Source organism: Lepisosteus oculatus, chromosome 12, assembly GCF_040954835.1.
Source record: "Lepisosteus oculatus isolate fLepOcu1 chromosome 12, fLepOcu1.hap2, whole genome shotgun sequence".
NCBI classification, from domain to species: domain Eukaryota; kingdom Metazoa; phylum Chordata; class Actinopteri; order Semionotiformes; family Lepisosteidae; genus Lepisosteus; species Lepisosteus oculatus.
Window position 1 is genome coordinate 20,853,293 of NC_090707.1, and position 22,648 is coordinate 20,875,940.

The 22,648-nt window shown below is 37.3% G+C and overlaps 2 protein-coding genes across 6 annotated transcripts; one reads left to right on the forward strand and one right to left on the reverse strand.

Annotated features, from left to right (window-relative positions):
* Positions 1-237: 237 nt before the first annotated feature.
* On the reverse strand, positions 238-4,653 carry mstnb (myostatin b). The gene is made up of 3 exons (XM_006636624.3): positions 4,165-4,653; positions 2,583-2,953; positions 238-1,515 (listed from the first exon to the last, which is right to left on the reverse strand). The coding sequence occupies exons 1-3, from the start codon at positions 4,535-4,537 to the stop codon at positions 1,135-1,137; spliced, it is 1,125 nt and encodes a 374-aa protein (XP_006636687.1). The 5' UTR covers positions 4,538-4,653; the 3' UTR covers positions 238-1,134.
* Positions 4,404-21,517, forward strand: c12h2orf88 (chromosome 12 C2orf88 homolog). 5 transcript variants are annotated; one of them, XM_015359285.2, is made up of 2 exons: positions 4,404-4,510; positions 16,466-21,517. In XM_015359285.2, the coding sequence occupies exon 2, from the start codon at positions 16,707-16,709 to the stop codon at positions 16,980-16,982; it is 276 nt and encodes a 91-aa protein (XP_015214771.2). In that variant the 5' UTR covers positions 4,404-4,510; positions 16,466-16,706; the 3' UTR covers positions 16,983-21,517. The 5 variants fall into 5 exon arrangements, with proteins under 5 accessions (XP_015214771.2, XP_015214770.2, XP_015214774.2 ...); XM_015359284.2 differs by lacking the exon at positions 4,404-4,510 and adding an exon at positions 13,773-14,398; XM_015359288.2 differs by lacking the exon at positions 4,404-4,510 and adding an exon at positions 13,773-13,954.
* The last annotated feature ends 1,131 nt before the right edge of the window (positions 21,518-22,648 follow it).

Consider the following 22,648-nt stretch of genomic DNA (forward strand, 5'->3'; position numbering starts at 1 on the left):
TTAGTATATAAAATCTGCATTGGAGAGACTGATGTTTGTATGAAGAGTGGGAGAACAGCAAGACTCACTGATTGTATATGGTCTAACTGTATGATCATAAAGAACACCGTTTTATCAAATTGGGCTCTAAGTTAGGCTTATATAATAGTTAATTAAAACAGTTTGAGAAAGCTCTACACTTTCTTAATATTAAAATGATTTCTGTATTAAAAAATAGCACTAATCTTAAAAGCAAGCACCTTTATTTGTATAACATATATAGATTTGTTATTGTACACTTTTCTCTACTTTGTGGTCTTATTATACATTTACCAACAATGGGTAAAAAAAATACGAAAATACTTATGGAAACAATGCCATGTACATAATACAAATGAGCAAACATATCAAAATCAGTTTTTACAACTTTTTGTAGCAACCATTTCTTTCTATTGGCTTGCCATAGTGCAAACTGTATTGTTTGAAAGACAAAAGTTTGAGCATGGTTTTAACATTCATCAGTTTTGTATTTCTCTGCCTTTCATACATTTACATGTGAAGGCTGCATTCTTAGTACTTCCCATTCAAGTCCATCTTTCCAGTAATGGTGATTAACAATAATTCAAGTGTGCAGGGCAGTTCAGGTGGCAATGTAATAGAAATGCTATAATTTACTGAACTATGATGCCTCTTATGTAAATAACATAAACTGAAGCCCTTACTGATGCATTTTTACAAAAGACTCAGACCCCGCATGTATTCATCTACAACTCCAACATTAAGCCTTTTTTAACTGACTTGTAGGCTTCTCAGTTCCATTCAGAAATCTACATACAGTATATGATGTGTACTGATAGTTTAACATAGGTTTTTGAAGCTTATGTTGAAAAGCGAGACAGTGAGGAAAAAGGTTCGTAAGGAGATGCCATGATCTTGACTGCTGCTTCCTCCCATCTAGTCCGAAGATCAAACTTCCCACAGCCGCGCACATTTGACTTCCTCCATCGTTTTCAATGACTTGCTCAACAATCAGGGAGCATCTGTTGCTATTCTGGTTCTATTGCACAGTATTTTGGAAATGCGGGAATCACTGATAGATGAAATCTCTTAATTCTCAAGTCCAGCCTCAAGATGCAACAGGCTTCGCCAGCGGGCTCATGAGCACCCACAGCGATCTACCACCATGGAGGGGATCTTGCCGTAAATGATCTGTTCCTTCCCATTGAAATAGAGCATGTTGATGGGGGACATCTTGGCAGGGGTGCAGCAGGGCCCGGCTGTACCTCTGGGGTTTGCTTTAATAGCCAGGTGAGTGTGGGGGTACTTCTGCAAATGCATATACTCACATTCTCCAGAACAGTAATTGGCCTTGTACCGTTTGGGGGCAATAATCCAGTCCCAGCCAAAGTCCTCAAAGTCCACAGTGAGGGGATACCGACAACATCGGGACTCAGGTGAATTCTCATCACAGTCTAGGCCAGAGTCTCTCCTCAGCCTCTTGGGAGTGTCGGAAATCTTCACTTCCATAAAGGGCTGCTGTATTAAAAAACAAGTTCAAACTAAAACTGAGTGCAAAATCGAGTAGAAGTGTTATTTTACTGCTCAATACCTACATATGGGAAAATATAAGACAAAGTGCTTTCGTATTACCTCTGTGGAGAGGAATTTTGATTATATCAATTAAAATGAAAGTATATGTTTGTTATGCAATACTTATGACTGAGTGGAACGATGTATTCCGATGTGGCTTATATGCATATATAGTCTTTTATACTCATTTATGATGCGGACGGTAGACGATGCCCGGCCGGCGAATCTTGCTATCTTTGACAATGTTATGTGGGGAGGTTTATTTAAATGTTGTTTTAACTTTCTCCTAAGAAATACTTGCTAAAAAAAATGTTATTTTTCTAATTTATATACATCTTTTTTGTTATAAATTTCAAGCGTTCTGGTTTTTTAATATTTTAACTACAAGATTGTCGAGTAGTTCTTACTTTGACAAATCTTCATAGCTCTGTATTCTAATTTACAGTCTCTCTGGTAATTTACAGCAAAACATCCGGGAAAAGCAGCTGTGAATAACATAATCTCTTTCCAGAATTGGAAATTATATTTACAAAGGTTTCGTTTATACCTGATCGATTATTTAAAAAAAGCACCTTAAAAGATGGGTTGCACTTTAATATAATCATATAGATCATCAATAAAATGTCAAGTAGTAGATGTATTTTAACTATAGATGAACACATCATGAAATAACTGTTAAAAGGATTGTTACTTAAATCTTGAAGTTTCAATTCACCCGTCATTACAGAAACATTTGAATTCGCGACTGGTTTTCTCAAATCCGTGAAATGTTTAAGCCAGAGTATTAGGGGTGCTTTTCTCACCGCCTTTTCAAACTGTAATGTAGCTCGGTTTACATCGATTTAATAAATAACTGACATTTTTTATATATTTCAAAAGACACAGATACTGTATGCCTTTTATCTACTCGTGTGGTTAAGCAATTGCCTTTGGAATCATGCATATAACGTATATTTTCGTTTCCACGTTGTCCTCCAAAAAAGGATTTAAAGAGGCATTACTTAATTACTTACCAGTCCCTCTTCTCCTGCTTCTGGTGAGGTAACCGCCAAGTCTTTTCCTGAGGAATCAAATGCGTTTATCTCGATCCCCCAGTTAGTTTCTGGATGCTTAAGCCAGACTTGCAACACTTGTTTAACGTCTACACTATGCCAAGAGGGGTTTCCTGCATTTATATCCAATTTGAGAGATCGGATTCTTATGTGTCTGTTTCCATCCGTTGCTGGTTTTAATCTGGAAATCTGCAGAAACACTGTGGTAGGTTCATCAGCTGGTCGGAGGTGTATCCAGAGCTGAGCTCGGACGATGCGGTTTGGTTGAATCTTTGGGCTGAATGAGAACAAGCAGCATTTTGGCTTCCTGTCCACCTGGACAGTGGAGTCAGCTTTTGGGAAAGAAAGAAAAAATAAAATATTCAGAGGTTATTAAAAGGTTAAAAACTACTTTATGAGATTAATTTAATGTACTCGAGTAAACCTATGCTATACAGTATTACGACGTAGGAAATATATACAGCTAATTTAATAATTCAATGTTAAATGATCTTGTAAATATATTGCCACGTTCTGCAGCAAGATCTGTCGGAACTATGCAAGGATTTCTTAACTTATTTCGTTACCATGAAAATGTGATGTTATAAATTATTATTAGTTCTTATGCAATCTTGTGTTTGAGTTAAAAATTCGCCGCACAACTTCCCTGCCATTTCTAGGAATTAGAAATGTATCTTGTTTCGGAATCAAGTTACTTTAAATTATTTTGTGGAGCAGCATTGGGTGTCTTGAGACTCTCCTAATATGAATCGTTTTGCAGCAAATGTTGCAAGTAATTTAAGTCTGGTGCTTTAGCTAAACTATTGAATGAATAGACATTTCTAGGGTGATATGACTATACAGTATCTACTGTATGCATTGTGTTATTGGTAGACTTTTCACGGATTAATCTAAAAATGTTTTAGGACATTCTGCACCTTTTACACAGCGACAAAAAGAGGACGGGATTAATTGAACAGGCAAGACAGTTGCACAGTTGTTTAGGAAATATACATTTGGCTCAAGAAATACACGGTTTATAGTGCGCTAATAGTAAATGAAGCTTTATTGCACCGGTCTTTCCACTATAACTCTGCAGTCATTTCCTAAAACAGTACAGTGTTTTATCATGGGAAAACTTACCCAAATGTCATTATAAATCTTAGTCATTAAGAGCAATCACTGCGCAACAGGTGTGCAGAACATCGAATTGTTGCGCACAATTCGTTTTTCCGAAAGAGGACATTCAGGTGGTTGTGACACACACTATGTTGATCTGTTGAAGATGGTTTTTTTTTTGCAACCAAACGTTTTATAGAACTACGGTTAAAGGAGCAGTCCAGTCAGCAGAACAGCTGAAACGTCTCACTACTATATAACTGGAAGGTAAAGGGTACTTTCTCCTGCGACGCAAAGCGAGAAACACCAGATAACAGTAAAAATAATCTGTTGCTACGCATTCGTATCTTAAACGCTACACCTCGACTTGAGTGTTAAAAATGCTCTTTAATTTCATTTTGTCTTAAGTGCTAGAAATAATAAATAATATACCAAGAATACTTACGCTCTGTAGCCATGGTCATGATTGTTTCTGTGATGGCATGGTCATCGTCCTCCTCTAGAGACGCGTCCTTATTATCATCCCCTAGGACATCATATTGGTCAAGCAACTCCCGTATTGGAGGAGCTTTGGGCAGCAGCTGCTCCACAACATTTCTGCTGATGTTTGGAGGTTGCTTGAGGCGAAGTTTGCTGAGAATTTGGAACTTAATGGAGTGCAGTCTCATAAGTTTGCTCTGCCGCCTGAAATCACAGGCAGAGCACTGCTCACCGTCTTCCACTGTGTCAGAAGGCTGTTGCGCTGTAATATTACCCAAACCCACTGAACCAAAAGCGACCAAGAGACCCAGGTAAATAAGGATCTGTGAATGTTGCATGTTCCCAGTGTTTGGTGCGTATCTTTCTTAATGTTTTGTATTTATTTCCTCTTATTTCAAAGCAGTGAAGAGTTTTCTATACTTTGAACCATCCACCACACCGATAGGTGTCATATATTTCAACTGGGCTTTTTATACCCCCACTCTGGTTACTCTATTGTGTCGTCAAAATTCAATGATTGGCTAGTCAGGCAACAATGAATCTAGCTGTCAGAGGTGAGATCCATTTCTCTGTCAAGGCGTTAGCTACCATGGCTGTGACTGTTCGATTTTATGAGACAACTGCGCAATATAAATCAAAGCAAGGGCTTTTTGGAATACGTGTTAATTAACTTCTTGAATCCTGGCGCTGTTTTGCATGTAGTGCTGTACTGGGGTAAATTACTTGCCACAATGCATTATTCATAAAACTTTGCTGATTTTTTTGTCGTCCGCATTCCACGCGACTTGGATTAATTTAAGTTTGTTGTTAGAGTTTTGCACTTCGCTGTTTGTGGATAGTTTTGGCACACGACTTGTGTATCTTTTTTCAAAATGTACACGTTGACATTTAAGTGTTGCAGTTGCGGTGAGAAACATGGATTTCACGACTGAAGTAGAAAGAAGTTAGCAAACTGGAGTATTTGAAGTATTTTTGAGCCGCTGCAATAGAAACCATGAAGTGTGACGTTCTCAGGAGTAGCACCCTCAGATAAAAATAATCTTGGGTTAAGCACTTGGCCACCAGTGTCTGATTTCCACTTTCCCACTGGAAAGCAGCGGTGCTTATGAAATTCATTTATCACTTGTAACAGGAAAAAATAATATTAAAATATTTTAAAACTAATACAATGGTAAATGACAAAGGAAACGGCTTTTCTATAACGACAATAACTGTGTTTATGTATCGAAGGTATGTATAGTTATTTCTTAATGACATGAAAATCACAAATTGTGAATATTGAGCTTAAATAAAAACATACAATTTCATTAAATACAAATATTCAAAGTATGTATATCAAAGTATATACAACATATACTAAATCAATTTTTAGAGATCCAGACCACATTATACTGTGTTATGTCGAAGGTTAACTTATATTTATTACAGAATGTTGATAATGCTTAGTATGCCCCCTGCTGGCCAATATTAGAATGGTTGCTCGCAAGGTTTAAATTCAAATCCTGTATTTCACCGTACAAAAAAATCCCGTATAAGTCTAGTGATACTGATTTGTGAAGAACAAAAAATACAGAAGTGACTTACTAGGGTTTTGTGTGTCCTACCTCTTGTTTGTTGATATTATCTGTATTAGAAGTTAATTTTACAAAAGCATAAGAAAAGTTACAACTAAGGCACTTGAGTAGTACCGTAGCTAATTGATACAAGAATCTCTCCAAGCTGTTTCTTAAAAGAAGCCAAGGTACAGTATGAGCTTCAGCAACAGCTTCATCTACAGCATTTTCCAACAACACCCTATACTATACTGTATCTGGTTTCTCTTCTTTGAACGAATTCAGTATATTTTGTACATCATGGTGACCAAAATTGTACATAATAATCTTAATAGAGCCTTATTAGGGCAAAACCATAAACTGTATAAGAAATAATAAATATTTTGCTAAATGTATGCAGTGCCTTAAGGAGGTATCCAGGCCCTTACACAGTTTTTATATTTTATTGCTTGAAAGGTTGCTGTCACTACATTGTATAGTAACAATATTTGTTGTATACAGTACATTACCTATTCCACAAATTCAAGAAAAAAGTTAATGAATAATTCATATGAAAGAGAAAGTTTGCTGTAAAAAAACAGGGTTAATTTAGTTGCACAAAATTACCTTAATAAGCCACACAATTAAACATATTTTTTTAATTACCATTTCACATGAAGTCCATGTAAAACAGCTTTTTATGGTATGTATTGTGGTAAAACCTTTAAATCAATGTCAGATCTTTTTACTGATATTGCGTAGCAAGATTTTGCACACTAAGCTATAATGTATTTTTCCTCATTCCTAACTGGCCTTACTTATTCCCACTGTAAATTGGATCTACTTGCATATCAGATCACAATCTCATTGTCCAGCTGTCTGTAACACCAAAAGTGTGCTATTACTGTAAAGAGTAATTATTTGCATTCAGAATAAAGTGCATTGTAGAGTGACAGAAATTGGTATTTAGAGTACATACTGTACCACAAGGCTCTGCTCCTTGGATGACAATGGATGAAGTATGAATTATGCAATAACAGCAATCATGCTGTTTTGGAAGAAAATGTGCACCTGGTGCTCTGAGGTCATGTTAAAAGGGATATTATACATTATAGATGCATAAGGAAAAATTGCAGGTTAAGAATACATTACAACTAATAAGTTTTATTATTAATGTTAGGTTCAACAATTAGGTCTACACTGTAAGCAAAATCCTAAACTTAAAATTCAGAATGATTTATCTGTGGAATAGTTGTAGTTTCTAAAAATATACTATATAATGCAAATATTTGTCATATTAATTCAAATGATAACCTGCTTCTTTCATTTCCTTACAGATACCCCTTTAAATGCTTATTTTTGTACATAAAATTTAAGATAAATGTCTTATGACCTGTTTGGAAGAATCCATGCTCTTCATTTTTTTATTACTTGAATTATTACTATCTGGAAATACGAAAAAAGATCACTTCACTGGTTAGTACATGATTGGTGGCCATTCCGCATTAGTTAGAAGGATAAGTCTGTTACCCAAAGAATGCATTAGAGCTTATGATCACCAATCTTAATGCAAAGGAGGAAGCACTGCATGACTACATTTCAGAAGAACTATTATTACAATAGTTGTGGTTTATTTATCGTAAGTATGCATAATTACAATTATTTCTTAATGACTAGAAAATTACATATACTGTACTGTATATACACAATACATACTGTATATATGATACTGTATATATGAGATTTTTCACGTTGTTTTCTTTATTAGAATTTATTTACAATTTATTTCTTCTGTGGGAAAGCATTTTTTTAAAATTTCCTGGCTTCTTGTGTTATATCTGCTGCTGCTTTCCATTCTTAATTCATCTTTCTAGGTATAAGCTGTGTTTTGTCTGTTTTTTATTCAAACTTGAGAACTGTTAAACAATGAAGCAATCATTTTCTTAGCTATAGACGTATCTAAGTTTTTTTATGCTCTTTTGAGGTTACTCAAAACATTCACCTCATTAAGGGAACTGTTGACTACTGAACTCCTAAGAGACTGGTCAGAAGAATTAAAATTATCCATCCTTCCATTTTTAACTGCTTTATCCAGTACAGGGTTGCAGGGCAGCTGGAGCCTATTTCAGTAAGCAACGAGTACAAGGCAGGATATACCCTGGATGGGATGCCAATTCATCACAGGGCAAACACAGACACAGATACACACACACTCACACCAGGCAAATTTTCCGAGAAGCCAGGTGACCTTCTGTACCTGTATTGTCTGGACCGTGGGAGGAAACCCACATGAACAAAGGGAGAACATATAAACTCCATGCAGAGAGCTACACAGGTCCAGAATTGAACCCAAGGCAACCATGCCGCCCTGTAATATAATTATGCAGTTTACAATTAGACCAATTACATACAGTAGGTGGAAGCTTGGTGGAACCAAAACCAGAAAGCACTAAGTCTTCTGGGATAAGGGTCCGACACCCCTGTTCTAAAGTACTTCCTCCTAATCTGACTTTGATCAAACTGTCGTTTAATTATTTGTTGTGTTCCCCTCTGATCTTAACCTTCCTTCTTCAAAAGTCGATTTGGAATATGTGTTGATTATTGGTGTTTCACCTTTTTAAGGCAATTCATCTGTGTTTTTCTTTATATTATTTTTCTTTGATTAAAGAATCATTCTTAGCCTAGTTTTATATTGTTGCCATTGCTCTGTGCCAAGGACCAGATGGCAGCACACCACCCTAGGTTTTCTTGGATAGTATAGATGCACTCATTTCTTGCCGAAGCTTTAAAATATCCAGCCAAAAATCCTTAATTTATAGGATTTTTGATCAATCAGGCCTGCTCACTTCTCCAAGATGGAAAAAGTAGGTATTGCCCAATTACAGTAAAGAAATTAGCAATGATGTATTACTACCCATTACGGTCGGGAAGAATGTGAAAGAACATGTAAAATAAGCACCCAGCTATGTACTATAAATCTCTTATCTCCTGTAAAGCTTTTGTACTGTATTCTCTGTTGGTGATTTTTGCCAATTTTTTTGTATTGTTGTGTTGGACCCTGCAGTAAAACAAATTTCCCCAAGAGGATTATAAAGTTTGAATTGAATGCTAACTAACAGACCTCAATATTCCAAATTAAAAAGCCTGAGACCTTTTGGCTACAGTTTATAAAGCAACCAAGAAGGCCTCACTTTATCTTCTTCTGAAAATGGTTGCAGGTTGTTGCTCAAGATGGGTGCTGAGGGCTGTGTTGCCAACACAATCCACTGGTTTGATGTTCTTACTCCAGTGCTAGAGTGAAAAGTGTCACAAAGCATGAGTTCACAACTTGGGCTTCACTAGGAAGAAAGAAAGCAAACTACATAACCAAACAGCTATTTCACTTGCACTTGAAATAATTGTTACAGAAGGCACGTTATGCCATAATGAGTTAATAGGGTTGCCTATGCCAGAGGCATTAGTCATTTCACTCTCATAATGCTACATGTGAAACCCAAAGGAATATCTACAAAGGTTCCTTCAGGGCATCAATTCGTAGATACAGAACAGCTTTAGGAGAATGTCATTTTATGTGTGCAAAATATCTTTTTTTTAAAATAATTAACGAACAGAACCTTCTGTTAGTGGTGCACTTCAGCGTGATAATGCATGATACATAAAGAAAATCATTTCAGATTATTAAAAAATGAGATTAGTTATTTATAACAGCTCACATCATCCTAGTAAGATTATTTTACTGAATGATTTAGAGGAAGACATACTGGCATGGCACGGTGGAACAGTGCTTAACATTGCTGCCTCGCTATGCTGGGTCCTGGGTTCAATTCTGGACCGTGGGAGCTATTAGTGAGTATTTCCTCCCAGAGTCCAAAAACTGGGTTTCCATCCAGAGTGCACAAAGCCCTGTTATGTGCTGGGATAGGGATGGGCTCTGGCACCCCAGACCCTGAAATGGAAGAAGCGGATGGAAGAATAGATATTAACCATGGGATATTTATTCTAGCTCGGGTCATAAATTAATGAAGATCAGACCTGTAGAATACATTCAAATTATCCCGGTGCCCAGGAATAGGGGCATTGTTTGTGGATATTCCTCTGTGCTGTGTGCCCTGTGTTCTGAGTATGGTATCAATCACATGACATTGACATCAGCTAACTTGTAAAGTGTTTTATCTGGGCTTCCAATAAGCAATGTTGTCTTATTTAAAGAGACTATATGACCACACTTTGCACAAATGTTTTATTTACATCTGAATTTCATGTTACCTCTCCTCAAAGTAGTGAACAAATAGAATGTATACCTTGTTAGTGTATTATAAACAAAATGAAACAGCAAACAAAGAGGACTAAGGCTTACCAAGCAAATAATATTTTAAATAAATCCCCCACACCATTTCATTTAGTTTACTTGTTGGCCTTTCTATACATTACCAAGTAAAATGTTTAATAATAACAACAATAATTCCTTTCACTTACATAGCTCTATCAAAGCACTTTACAGGTAATGGGGACTCCCTTCCACCACCACCAATGTGCAGGAACCACCTGGGTGATGCGACAGCAGCCAAAGTGCACCAGTACACTCACCACACATCAGCTACTGTATTAATGGAAATGAGAAGCCAATTTATACTGTAGATGGGGATTATTAGATGGGCCATGATTTGAAAAGGCCAGGGGGAAATTTGTCCAGGACACCAGGATAACACCCCTACAATAGTCAAGAAAACCACGCAGAGTCAGGACTTCGGTTTTTACGTTTCATCTGAAGAACTGTGCCTTTTTTTAAGATATAGTGTTCCCATCACTAGAGTGTGGCATTAGGAAATGCACAGACCACAAGATGAGCGCTCCCTACTGATCCCACTAACATCTCGTCCAGCAGTAACCTCAGCTTTCCCAGGAAGTCTCCCATCCAGGTACAGGCCAGGCTCACACCTGCTGAGCTTCGGTGGGTTGCTAGTTGCTAGCTGCAGGGTGAAACATCTACTGGATAGAATAGTTCTGCAAGACGAAAATGAGCTGCAGAGGCACATGACATAATCTTTCCACTCCCTATAGAGCTATCACAGGGCTACCAGTGTTCTGGACAGCACATGGTCACCACAAAGAGCCCAAAAGCACCCAGCCAAATAACAATGCATAAGAGAGAAGGAGAAAAACAGCATAATTCAACATTATATGACAATTTATCACACAATGTGAATTTTACACAAAGAAATTCTGATCATCAGATAATAATACCCATTCAGTATTACCCACAAACTTAAATATTATATTACCACAGTCATTTAAATAAACTGCATGTGCACGAAAATTACATTGAAAATACATCTCTCTACACTGTTATTCTCCACAATGACGGTCTTACACCCATTAAGCACATGCTAGACAAACGCACAGTGCTTGATCCACCCACCCACACTCTAGTGCATCTTGTGGAATTGGTTCTCACACTCATTGCATTCTCATTTAATAATCTTTTTAATCTGCAGGTTAGTGGAGTCGCCATGGGCACCAGGATGGGACCTAACTATGCCAATATTTTTGTCAGCTAGGTAGAATGCTTCTTTGCTTCCTACACTGGCTTTGTCCTTGACCTCTACAAGTGATGACTGCATCGGTACTACTACATACTCTAATGACCAGCTAGAGCACTTCCTGCATCAATTCACTAACTCTCATCCATCCTTCAATTATACAGTTAACATATCTTCCACCATTCTTCCGTTTCTAGATATATATATTTATGTACTAACCATCTATGACACTCTACCTCGGTCTATTACAAACCCACTGATTCACACCGCTATCTCCTGTACAGCTCTTTTCACTCCACTCACACCAAAAGCTCTCTCCCTTTTTCAAAGTTCCTCAGGCTACGTCGACTCTGCAGTGACAACATGGATTTCAAGAACCAAGCGCACAAAATGCATTCGTTTTTCATAAACAGAGGATACCCCACCCATGTTATCGATAGGGCCCCTCACCCGGGCCAAAAACAGCCCTCGGATCATCAACTCAACAAGGAACTCCCGGTCTCCCAACCGCATTCCCTTGGTGCTTCCCTAACACCCTAACACCCTTTCTATCCCCAGGACCATCATTAACAACTACTCCATTTTACAGGACGATCCCTCCATCGGTACCCTTTTTTCCAGATCTTTTATCGCCGGCCACCGAATCTATGTAATTTTCTTGTTTACAGCTCCCTCGACTGCACTCGGCAATCAACCCCACCAGGCACCTTTCCCTGCAACAGAAATCGCTGCACCATCTGCAAATACATATCTAACAACACGCTCATTCACGGCCACTCAGGTGGCAGACTTTACACTGCATACATATTTAGACAAATAAAACTGCAGTTACATAAACTCTAACATTACAATGTCTGCATTGCTGTGGAATAAAAAAAACTCTTCTTAAAGCAAGATTTTTCTTTAATAGATTCATATTAATAGATCTGCCAGACTGAAGAAGTTAAAAGAAATGATAGGATGACTGAGACCATTCAGCAGCAATAGTTTTACACAGAAAAAAAAGCACTCCGTTTTTTGCTTTAAAAGCATTCCTTTACAATTCTCATGACTCCGCTTCTCTAATATAATGTTGTACAGATAAGGCAGATATATTAATAATATTAATAGACAGATTGTAATGCATTCTCAGAGCTGAACCCCATACCTCCAGGACAGGTACTCCCAATTAAGAAAGCCCTCTTAATCAGACTGTGTATAACTGCATGCACACAGTCAAAAATGATATCAGTGGAGCTCATCTAAAAAAAAAAAATCACACAAACTGTAAAACTATATAGATACTGTACCATTACAAGGCAGAAAACTGGCATAACAACAGGAAAAGGCATACTGTAAATGCACAGTAAAAAAACAACAAAGGCCATTCTCTCCCCCATGCAATTCTCTGAATTAAAGTACTCAAACATAAACTCACACATTGTTCAAGTCATCACAGCCTTTTCTTGCTCTTGCACATTAACCTGGTTGCATGTTCATCTTTCAGCAAGAAAAAGGCAAGTTATTTATATTCAAGATCATGACCAAATAAGCTACCATCTGAGCAGAAAGCCTACAAGAGAATAAGTCAATTTCCATTGAGATTTTAAGAAATCAATGTAATTCAACACAGTGTTGAGTTGACTACATATAAAATTAAGCACACTGGAATAACAGCAATCCTTCAACAAAGTGTATTCTTGTGTCACACGGGTATAATCTCCACTCCTCTCAAGGAGCGTTTATAATAATACTGGGTTGTTCACTACACCTACTGTACATTTAACATGAGTGATAAATTTAAACATGATTGTATGGGTTACTTAAAATCAAGACAGATCAGAGTTAACTTCCTAATCTTTCATTTAAGACTAATTGCTTAAGTCCTGCATTTCTAGGTTTAGCTATAACAGTTGTTTTATTTTTCATAAGAAATTATGGATGCTGTTTATCGTAATTATTCGAAGTTTGTTTCTGTGTTACGAATTGTAAAAGTATTGTATGGTAGGCCTTATTTCCGACAATTACAATTACCTTTACCAGATTAGCCACGTACAGTAAATTAGAGATATTATTTTAACACTCCATAATTTATATTCAAAGTATATTATATAAAGACAGACGCGAAGATTAAAAAGTATAATGCAATATAATGTATAATGTAGATACATGGAATTGATGCATATTAGACAATTATTAATATTACGTAACTTAAATATTATGGATAAATTGCTATGCCAACTGAAGTCGAAACAAAAACGATGGTTTGTCTTCAAAAACATACTGTATTGCCGATGACTGAACCTGACAACCACCCCAATTCTTATTCATATATAACTCTTGCCTTAAGTATATAATTTCCTTTAATTTTGAAAACTAACCTTGAAATAATTTCAAAGAACCAAGAAACAGAAATTTTCTCCCTCTTAGATGATGAAGAAGACAATCACTACTAACCACTAGATGGAACCATTTCCCAGTTGAAATTCGCATTCCGAGCTGCTACATATATGTATAAAAAGCCTTGTGCTTTATAAAACAGCAAGTTTGTCCAACGCAAGCCGAAACAGTTTGGGAATTGTGTTTCGGGAGTACAATAAAGAAATCATCTGGTAACGGCTGTTGAAGATTATGCTTGCCAATTCACGGGTTTTCACGAATAAAACAACGTAATTTGAAACATTATCCTACCTCCATTTCTAAGGTATTATACAAAATTTGAAACGCTGGCCGAGATACTCGGACAGCCTGGGTTTCCAGCAAGATTATCTCTGTCTTCATAGTGCTTTTTTTGAAGTACATTTTAAACTAATTCTGCAGCTGTAAAATATACGCATTATGGCACAATTCTGAGAAGGATCTACGATTTACCGAACTAGCGTTTAAAAGGAGTGAGCTGCAATTTGGATTAAAAAAACTCCTGCTGCAAAGAGAAGGAAGAAGGAGACAGTTAAACGGAATTGAATGATCCGCAACATCAACACGCCTGGAATTCATCTACAAACGAAAACGAGTTTATGTGGTGCATTATTTATCATCAGGCGTAATGGCACATTTCTGGGGATAACTGTGATTTAAGAGAGACAGATAACAAAGATTCTGTGATTGCCTTATTATAATAAAAAGTCATTTTTTTTACCTTTGAAAGGTAGGTAACTGCTTTATCATTGTTGCTGTTATGCAAGTATTGGAAAACGTGTTTGTGCTTTTGCCAGATGTGTTTCGTATCTTCCGAAGGCACAATGCTCCTTTACTGAAAAATACATATTGTAGCTAACAAAACAATGTTTCATAATTCTATAATTATATAGAGTTTTCAATCCATGTTAATTACTCAGCAGTGGTAGGAGAAGTACTGTATACCACAGTTCAGGTAAAACCCTGAAACACATTCAAGTGTTCATAGCACGGTCAGGCTGTTCTGAGCAGCCGAAGACTTTTTACAGTTTGCATTGACCTTGAGTTATTACAGAAGGTTAAGTCTTATCAGTTTCTGTTATTCCTTTTATTACCAACGGAAGCAAGGGAGTTAAGTGGATTCTGTATGCACTCTGGATGAACTTCACTGATTATCTGCTGGCTAGATAACACTTTAAAATTTTGAAAATGAAATCCAACATATGTGAAGAGTCTGTCGTATACTATACGATTTTCATTATTTGTTTAGGTGTTTCTGACCAAGAAACCTATCGAGGGTTTCTTCACCCGTTAGCTGGTTCAAACAGTAGTTGTGCACCTTTCTGACATTTTGAATTCTTCAATGCAATTCAATTAGCTAAAGAAAGCTAGTATTTTCTTTTTCTTGGGCGGGGCTTGTTGGAGACAAGACAGGACCCAGGACCAAACCTGCATTTAGGATTTAATATAGGTCTAATTGAGCCGCAATCGCATTGTGAGGTTAGTAGACATGACACCTGCCACTAAACACATACAATAAACACGTTTACAGCGTGTTAGTCTCCACGGAAAGAGCTATCGGAAATGTAAGAACGACAAGCAGTGTTCCTTTGTATTACCGAAGCTTACAAGACACCTTTAATTACGTAAGTCATATATTGTAAACTGAACCGCAGCTTATCAGCTTTTAAAAGTTAATCAGAAACACGTTAGCTGTAACCCTGGCTGATCCTATAAAATGTAGCTGTTGAATAAGAGAACTGCTATATTAAAATGAGCGACAGATTACACAAGCGCGATAAAAAGCCAAGTCAAAGGGAACAAACAAACATCAACCATTTAGTTATGAGGCGATGAATACTAGTGACGTAGGGTTTGGGTGTTCATTGAAAACACGTACACACCAACAAAGGTGGCTTTAAGTTAATGGATGCTTTATCATTGTCTAATCAAACCTTTAGTTTACTGATTTACAGTGGTTTATACTAGGTTTCCTATCCTAGCAGCAACTTACAGTACACATCATATAATGAAGCAAACATACCGTAGATAAGAGTTAATTCCATCAGACTTATTATGTGTTCTCCAAAGGTCAGCACACACGAACAAGTGTGGTTTTTCATTTACAGTACAAATATTGATGTTTTTAATGAGGTAAGAAGTATTTTCTCTTTCAAGATTGCCTTAGTATTTCGTTTTCTCTAAATTGTTGTAGATTTTCAGCTGAAAATGGAAACTGCTTGGGGGTGGGGGAAGTCACTTGTATTCCAAATAAATCTTTTATGGTTTAATTACAAATGCACCTCATGGCAGTGCTGAGAATTGAGGCATCAGAGTTTAGTGAAACAACCACAGGCTGCTTTCATTCAGAAATGAGGCAGGGTACAGTGAGAACCAATTTTTGGAATAACCTAGAATTTGCACGTAAAGAAGGTGGGATTTTAGTGCTTAATTTGAACTTGACCAGTGTCAGTACTATTATGAAATTCCAATATAAGTTTATTCTTAAGAATTAAACCAGCTACTACCATTCTTGCATATTTTTACATTGCTCTATATACTGAATATCCTGTTAAGCACCTAAAATTATGAGCGTTTTCTGGGAGCAGCCATCTGTGTCTGCCAGAGTCGTCTACTAATCCTGTCATCTGTTTCAACGCAGAAACTAGGTGAATGATACCAGGTCAATATGGAAAGTTCACATTATGGTCCTCCAGATCGGTAGAATTTTGAGCAGTTTAGTACTTGACAATGGCTTTGGTAGTAGTAAAATTAATTAAATGAAATATTTTGCTTTTTGTCTCCTTTGAACGTCCAGATAAAGCTGCAGTGTGGCGTGAGACATGTTCGTACGACTCATTCGGAGCGCCGCTGACTTCGCAGACTGTTTTGGCCCTGCCGGAGCTCAGGTCTTAGCTGTGGGACCCAGGAAGTCCCAGTAACCAGTTCCCAAGCAATTGAGGGGGAAGGAAGCGGCTCCTGGAATTCCTCCACCCCGCGCCCCCCCTTGCCAGCCCTCTGCCACAAACACTTTAAGCCAATGCCACATTATTTATATCATGGGATGCATCAAATCGAAGCAGAACAACCTGACTCAGAATGCCAGCTCTGTGGAGAAGGCAGACGGCAAGCCAAAGAAGTACTTAGACGAGAACGCAGCTCTCGTCAACTCAGAGACGCGCCAGGGGGAGGAGGGCTCCCTGCGGGTGAACCCAGGGCTGCTGGACTATGCCCAGCGGCTCTCCGAAGAGATTGTGGCCAAAGCTGTGCAGCAGTGGGCAGAGGTTGACAGCAGGTACAGTGACATCCCCTACATCGAGAGCGATGTGCCTTGAAGCCGGGCGGATGACGCATGTCCAGATGCCATCGTTTTTCTGCGAACCATTTCAGAGCGAGCCCAGGGGAAGAGGAATCAATACGAATGTCCACTCTTAGAGCAGAATAACAGCGTTCCAGCGGTTGGGAAACTCTTTTTCTGCACCTACCCAGAAGAAACATTAAATCCTGCACCTAAACAAGGCATTTTCACCTTCTTTTTTTACAATTTTCATTATTTAAAAGAATTGTTTTCCGTTAGTATAAGGGAAGAAGTCTCCTATAAGTATTCTCAAGGAGGGTAACAGCAGTTTCAGGAAGGAGGTGGGGTAGTAAATGAGCCCACTGGTTTACATGCTGCAAGTCATTTCTGTCTCCATCAGCCATTTATCAGGTGATGTAACGCAAGCTCTGGTGGCCTAATCCTGGCAACGTAGCTGGCGGTAGCTGCATCCTTCAGTTCCTTGGATTCAGATGGGAAAGGTTGGGAATAAATGGAACACTCATTGCTGCATTTGTCCTTATGTCAGTGTAATGGAAGAGACCCTGGGCACGGGCCCATCAGGAGAAATTCTTCCCACTGAGGGAACAGAGACGGAGTGGGATTACATTTTCATGAAAATAGGCTATTTACTTGGCTGACATCCTGGTAACAGAATTCGGTTCCTTGCAGAGAAGTTATTAATAGTCCAGTGCCTCTTGTGCTGTCACTGCTTCTACAGTATGGAACTGCAGTCTCAGTTTCCCCCTTCCAACAGCCAGCAAGGACAGCAGCACAGACTCCACACTGCAGCTCCAACTTCAAGATGAAAGATTAATGGGCTCATCTGGCCTGTTCCTTACAAACCCTGTAATCACTTTGACCTTTATGTTTATATATCACACATCCCAGCTCTACCCAAAGGAGTTTTTAAACCTTGGTTTTCATGATTTTACTATCCTAATTGAAAATGGTAAAGGGAAGGAGGCATAATATGTATTTTCCCAAAGTAATAAGAGTCAACACTTTCTGCTTTTACAATTTGGTATCTGATATCTGGTGTTTACATTATGCGGCATAAAACGTGAAACACGTCTTACAATGGCCATGTTTCTTGCTGTTTTTGTTGAGACTTACTGTAACACCTGAAAAAATGCAGTGTTCCACCTTCCATGATAAAAATTGCTGAAAGTGCAGTAATTTCTTCAATGTGATATGAAGGCTCCAAGATTTAAATAAGCAAATTATTATTAAGTGCTTAATCGGTGTAAAAAATGTAAAAGTGTAAAACAGTTCCAGTTTTCAATCAAATATACCCACTAAATAATATGATAACATTTTTTCTAGTGCAAGTTAAGCGTGCGGCCCCTGTGTGTATTACACAGAATTGCGATTGAGATGGGCACATTAAATTGGATTGTGTTGGCAGAGTATGTGTACTGCAGGACACTAGCTGATCCTGGTGTGCTAGGTAAGTACTGTACTTTTTGGGAAACCCCTAATATACTGTATTTTTCTTTTGTAGTTAACACTGGATTCTATAAATGGGATAAATTCTATCTTTGTGTTTTTAAAAAACAAAATAGGACAACACCATTTTAGAATGGTTTCTTTCATGTTTCTAAAACACCAGAAATGAATGTCATACAGTATTTCTCACTAGGCTTTTGTGATGGAGAGCATGTGTATTTGTACATGCATTCTTGGCCTGGGTAGGTCAACCCCCAAAACAGTGCTTTAAAAATAATGACCAAGGAGAAAAAAAAAATCACTGATTGAAAAAAAAAACTCCTAATACTAATCCTGGCTGAGAGATTAGTCCTAGATCTTATCCACAAAATAAACAATATTATGTAACCAAACTGAATAGCTTTTCAAGATTAACAATGAAGCACACATTACCTTTCTACTGCAAAACAAGTAATAAGGTGTCTATGTTGTATAATAATGGGAGTTAATAGTTTATGGCCCATGGTATAACTGAAGTTTATGGCATTGTAAAATGCACTTTAAAAAGCTGCATAGTGTGTTCTAAATATCATTTATTGCTTTACACAAAAAGTCAAGTTGTTTAATCAATGGTGGCTATGAATTATAAGCGGTGAAGATACTGTAGTACTTAAATTAAAATTAGCTAGTTAATTACATACACAACTAAAATATGCAGGTATATTTAATGTATACCTCCTGACCTGTCTGAAAAATGCTGCAAAGAATTTCTAATTCTGACCTAATGCAAAGTTTGCTGTATTTTTCAGTTCAATAAGCATACACATTTCCAGTGAGGAAATTATAATGAATTCATGAATAAAACCTATTAGCATTTCATATTATACATAAGCATGAGGTGACCTTTGCTTTCTTGTTCTTTATTCTCGCTTGTATTTATCACTCAGGTGAAATGTCACAACTTACGGCAATATTTAGGGAAAGCAAGGCTTGCCAGAAATATTCAGTGTTAATGTACTTAACTACCGTAAAAGTGAGAGAATCATGTTTTCATATTATTATAATGTATTAGTACCATACTGTACCATCGGAAAGATATAAAGAACTTTAATGGCAAAATGATTAATGTTGATTAATCTGTTCCTTGAGTGATGCATTGGTATTATGGTTTTATTTTGGTTGGTACCATAAGTTTATGTTATTTAATCTCTGCAGTAAGGCCTAAGATAAACTCTGACATACATAAAGTGAATATTAGTCACTTTTTAGGATCTGCTTGGTTCTGCATTGAGGAGGATATTGTTGATCAATGTACACAGTAATTATAGTTTCATTTTTAAGGGGTACCTTACCTTTGGATGGAATATAGAGTGCTGTAACATAGTGTGTCTTTAAAATTAACAACTTAGATTTTTTTGCAGTGATGTTACATATTCTAAAATATAGCAATTACAGAAGAATTTAATCGGGCATCAGATTACCTTTTTTCTTAGTATGTGGAATGCAACTAGACAAATACTCCTCATTATATGCATAAGACTTTATGTATATTCATAGGAGAAGTGTTATGTTAGGCCCTTTAAGATGGGAACAATAATTAAAATAATGATTATTTTAAGAGACGTGCAACATTTTAGTGAAGACTCATGCAAGGAAGAGAAAACAAGTTCAGCTGCGAAAAACATTTTTAAGTTGCTCAATATTTATTTTATTCAGGAAAACAAGCAACACTTAATAACCAACAGACTTTAAGGTCATCACTGTATTCATGTAATTTATGTTCAGTAGAGAAACTGGGAAAGGTGTATAGGACACACAGCGTCTTTTTTTTACTCAAATGGATGTGGTTCAGGTAAATGTAAACTTTTTTTAATTTTTGTATTGGCTGAGAAAAACCATTTATACAGTATATTATGGTTTTTTTTCAGAAAATAAAAATGTTGTGTGGGAAAATAGACAAATCAGTAATAAATGCTGTGCAGACTAAATAATCTTCAATGATTCAGAATCTTTTTAAGCTATAAATTGAAAATGCCTATAGCTGATAGTGCCACCTATTACATGAATAAGACTTTCTCCATTCTAGTGCTCCTAATCTGCAAAGCTGTGTAAAGAAGTGAGGCTGCACAGAGTTAAAGACCTGTTAGATTTAAGTCTGCTTGGATAGATTTTTGATTGTACCATTATAACAATTACTAACACTGTAATTACCTTGTAACTGTGTGGCATTTACACTTTGAAATACATGTGTATTTCCATATGAACCATATGACTCACATTGGATCGGCATTATGTAATTTAGGAACATAGAAAACATTAATGTGTACCAATATTTTAAAAAATATTGCTGCGCGGTTACACTTTTCAGTACATGCAATAACAATAATCATATGCCTAAACCTGTAATTTCACTATAAATTGAAATTACAGTATACCATCGCACAGATGCTATCTCCTGTGTCTTGGGTTACGATATCGTAATGCAGTTCCAGTGTCAATCATGTGATTTATATGTACAGTAAATTCATGAATTTCAAAGTGTAATTGTTGCATACAGTAATTACTAGGTAGTCCAAATGTAAATGGCCCTGTATTTTGATGTGTATCCAAATATATGACATCAAAATATAGTAAATGACCCACACTGGAGCTCCCCACTGCACCTACCCCCCAAAAAAATCCAAAGTTGCTATGGGCCGTTACTGTACATCCAAACTTAAAAATGAGAGTTCACCCACCAAAGTGCACTTTTCAAACTACATTAGAGAAACTTCCATTTCCACATGTACTGAACGTAGCCAATGTAGCATTGACTGCAGGTCAATACAATGAGTTACAGTTTATTACCAGAAGTAGTTATATTGTATACAGTACGTTATCATTTCTACCCCCCCCAGAAACTCCTGCCATGCCACTAATTAATGGAATCACATCCTTCACATAAATGTTTCTACAATTTGGGAATTTGATATAAAAATTTCTAAAGAGCAATTTTATAGTACATTTTTGATTGTGGTTTTATTATGATTTGTTACCTAACCGCTGTAATGTGATCATCTGCCAAAAATTTGTTAAGCTCTGTAAATACCCAGACAATGCTCTGCCAATAAAAGTTTTAACTTTTTTCATCTGTATTTTGTGCAACATTTATACATTTTGTAATATATGAATGGTCATATTTCTGTGGATTATTTTGTGAGTCTGCAAACCTGAACAAAAGCTTGTTATATGTCATAACATGCATGCTAAAGAATCCAGAACCATTGTCAGGCTGAACCAATACTCACTGTAAGTAATGGACTGATTTGCTTCATGTTTCCACATGAATTATTGTAGCTGTCCTACATAATCTCCTATATTGAATCCATGAATCGTTTGCTTTAATTTAGATTATCTATGAAGTCTACACTTTAGAATTTAAAGATAAAATAACTTGAATATTCTTTGTAAACACTGTCTAGGGGTGACCTTAATTGATAGAAATGCAGTTTCTGTTGTTCATACTTAAATTAAGCTGGAAGGACTGAGAAGTGGGAAGCTGGGCTGTATTATTCAATTGGCACAGCAGGCACTGTGCTTAGGGCATTTGCAAACACACACAAGTGTGCGTGCGTGCATGTCCTGTGATATAAAGGTGTCCCATCCAGCAGCCATATCACCCTGCAACTCACTGAAGCTCAGCAGGTGTGAGCCTGGACAGTACCTAGATGGGAGACCTTCTGGGAAAAACTGAGGTTGCTGCTGGAAAGGGTGTTAGTTTGGCCAGTAGGGGGTGCTTGTCCTGCAGCCTGTGTGGGACCTAATGCAGTATAGTGCAAAAAGGCATTGTCCTTTTGATGAGATGTAAACTTAAGGTCCTGACTCTCTGTGGTTATGAAAAATCCCATGTATGGGTGGCCACGTCCTGGCCAAATTTCCCATTGGCCTTTACCAATCATGCCCTCCTAATAATCCCCATCTATGAATTGGCTTCATCACTCTGTTCTCCTCCCCACTGATAGCCGATGTGTGGTGATCGTTCTGGCACACTATGGCTGCCTTCACACCATGCTGTACATTGCTGGTGGTAGAGGGGAGTCCTCATTACCTGTAAAGCGCTTTGAGTGGAGTGTCCAGAAAAGTGCTACGTAAGTGTAAGGAATTACTATTATTGTCCCATCCAGGGTGTATCCTGGCTTGTGCCTGTTGCTTGCAGGGATAGACTCCCCTGCAACTCCCCTGCAGCCCTGTATTGGATAAAATGGTTAGAAAATGGTT

What these genes read in the sequence shown, in the direction of transcription:
- mstnb (XM_006636624.3), bottom strand. Translation starts at nt 4,537, where the DNA reads ATGCAACATTCACAGATCCTTATTTACCTGGGTCTCTTGGTCGCTTTT. An exon ending in CATGACCATGGCTACAGAGC is followed by an intron (nt 2,954 to 4,164) that starts GTAAGTATTCTT and finishes CTTTCCCAAAAG; the next exon opens with CTGACTCCACTGTCCAGGTG. An exon ending in AAGCAGGAGAAGAGGGACTG is followed by an intron (nt 1,516 to 2,582) that starts GTAAGTAATTAA and finishes TTTTTAATACAG; the next exon opens with CAGCCCTTTATGGAAGTGAA.
- c12h2orf88 (XM_015359285.2), top strand. Translation starts at nt 16,707, where the DNA reads ATGGGATGCATCAAATCGAAGCAGAACAACCTGACTCAGAATGCCAGC.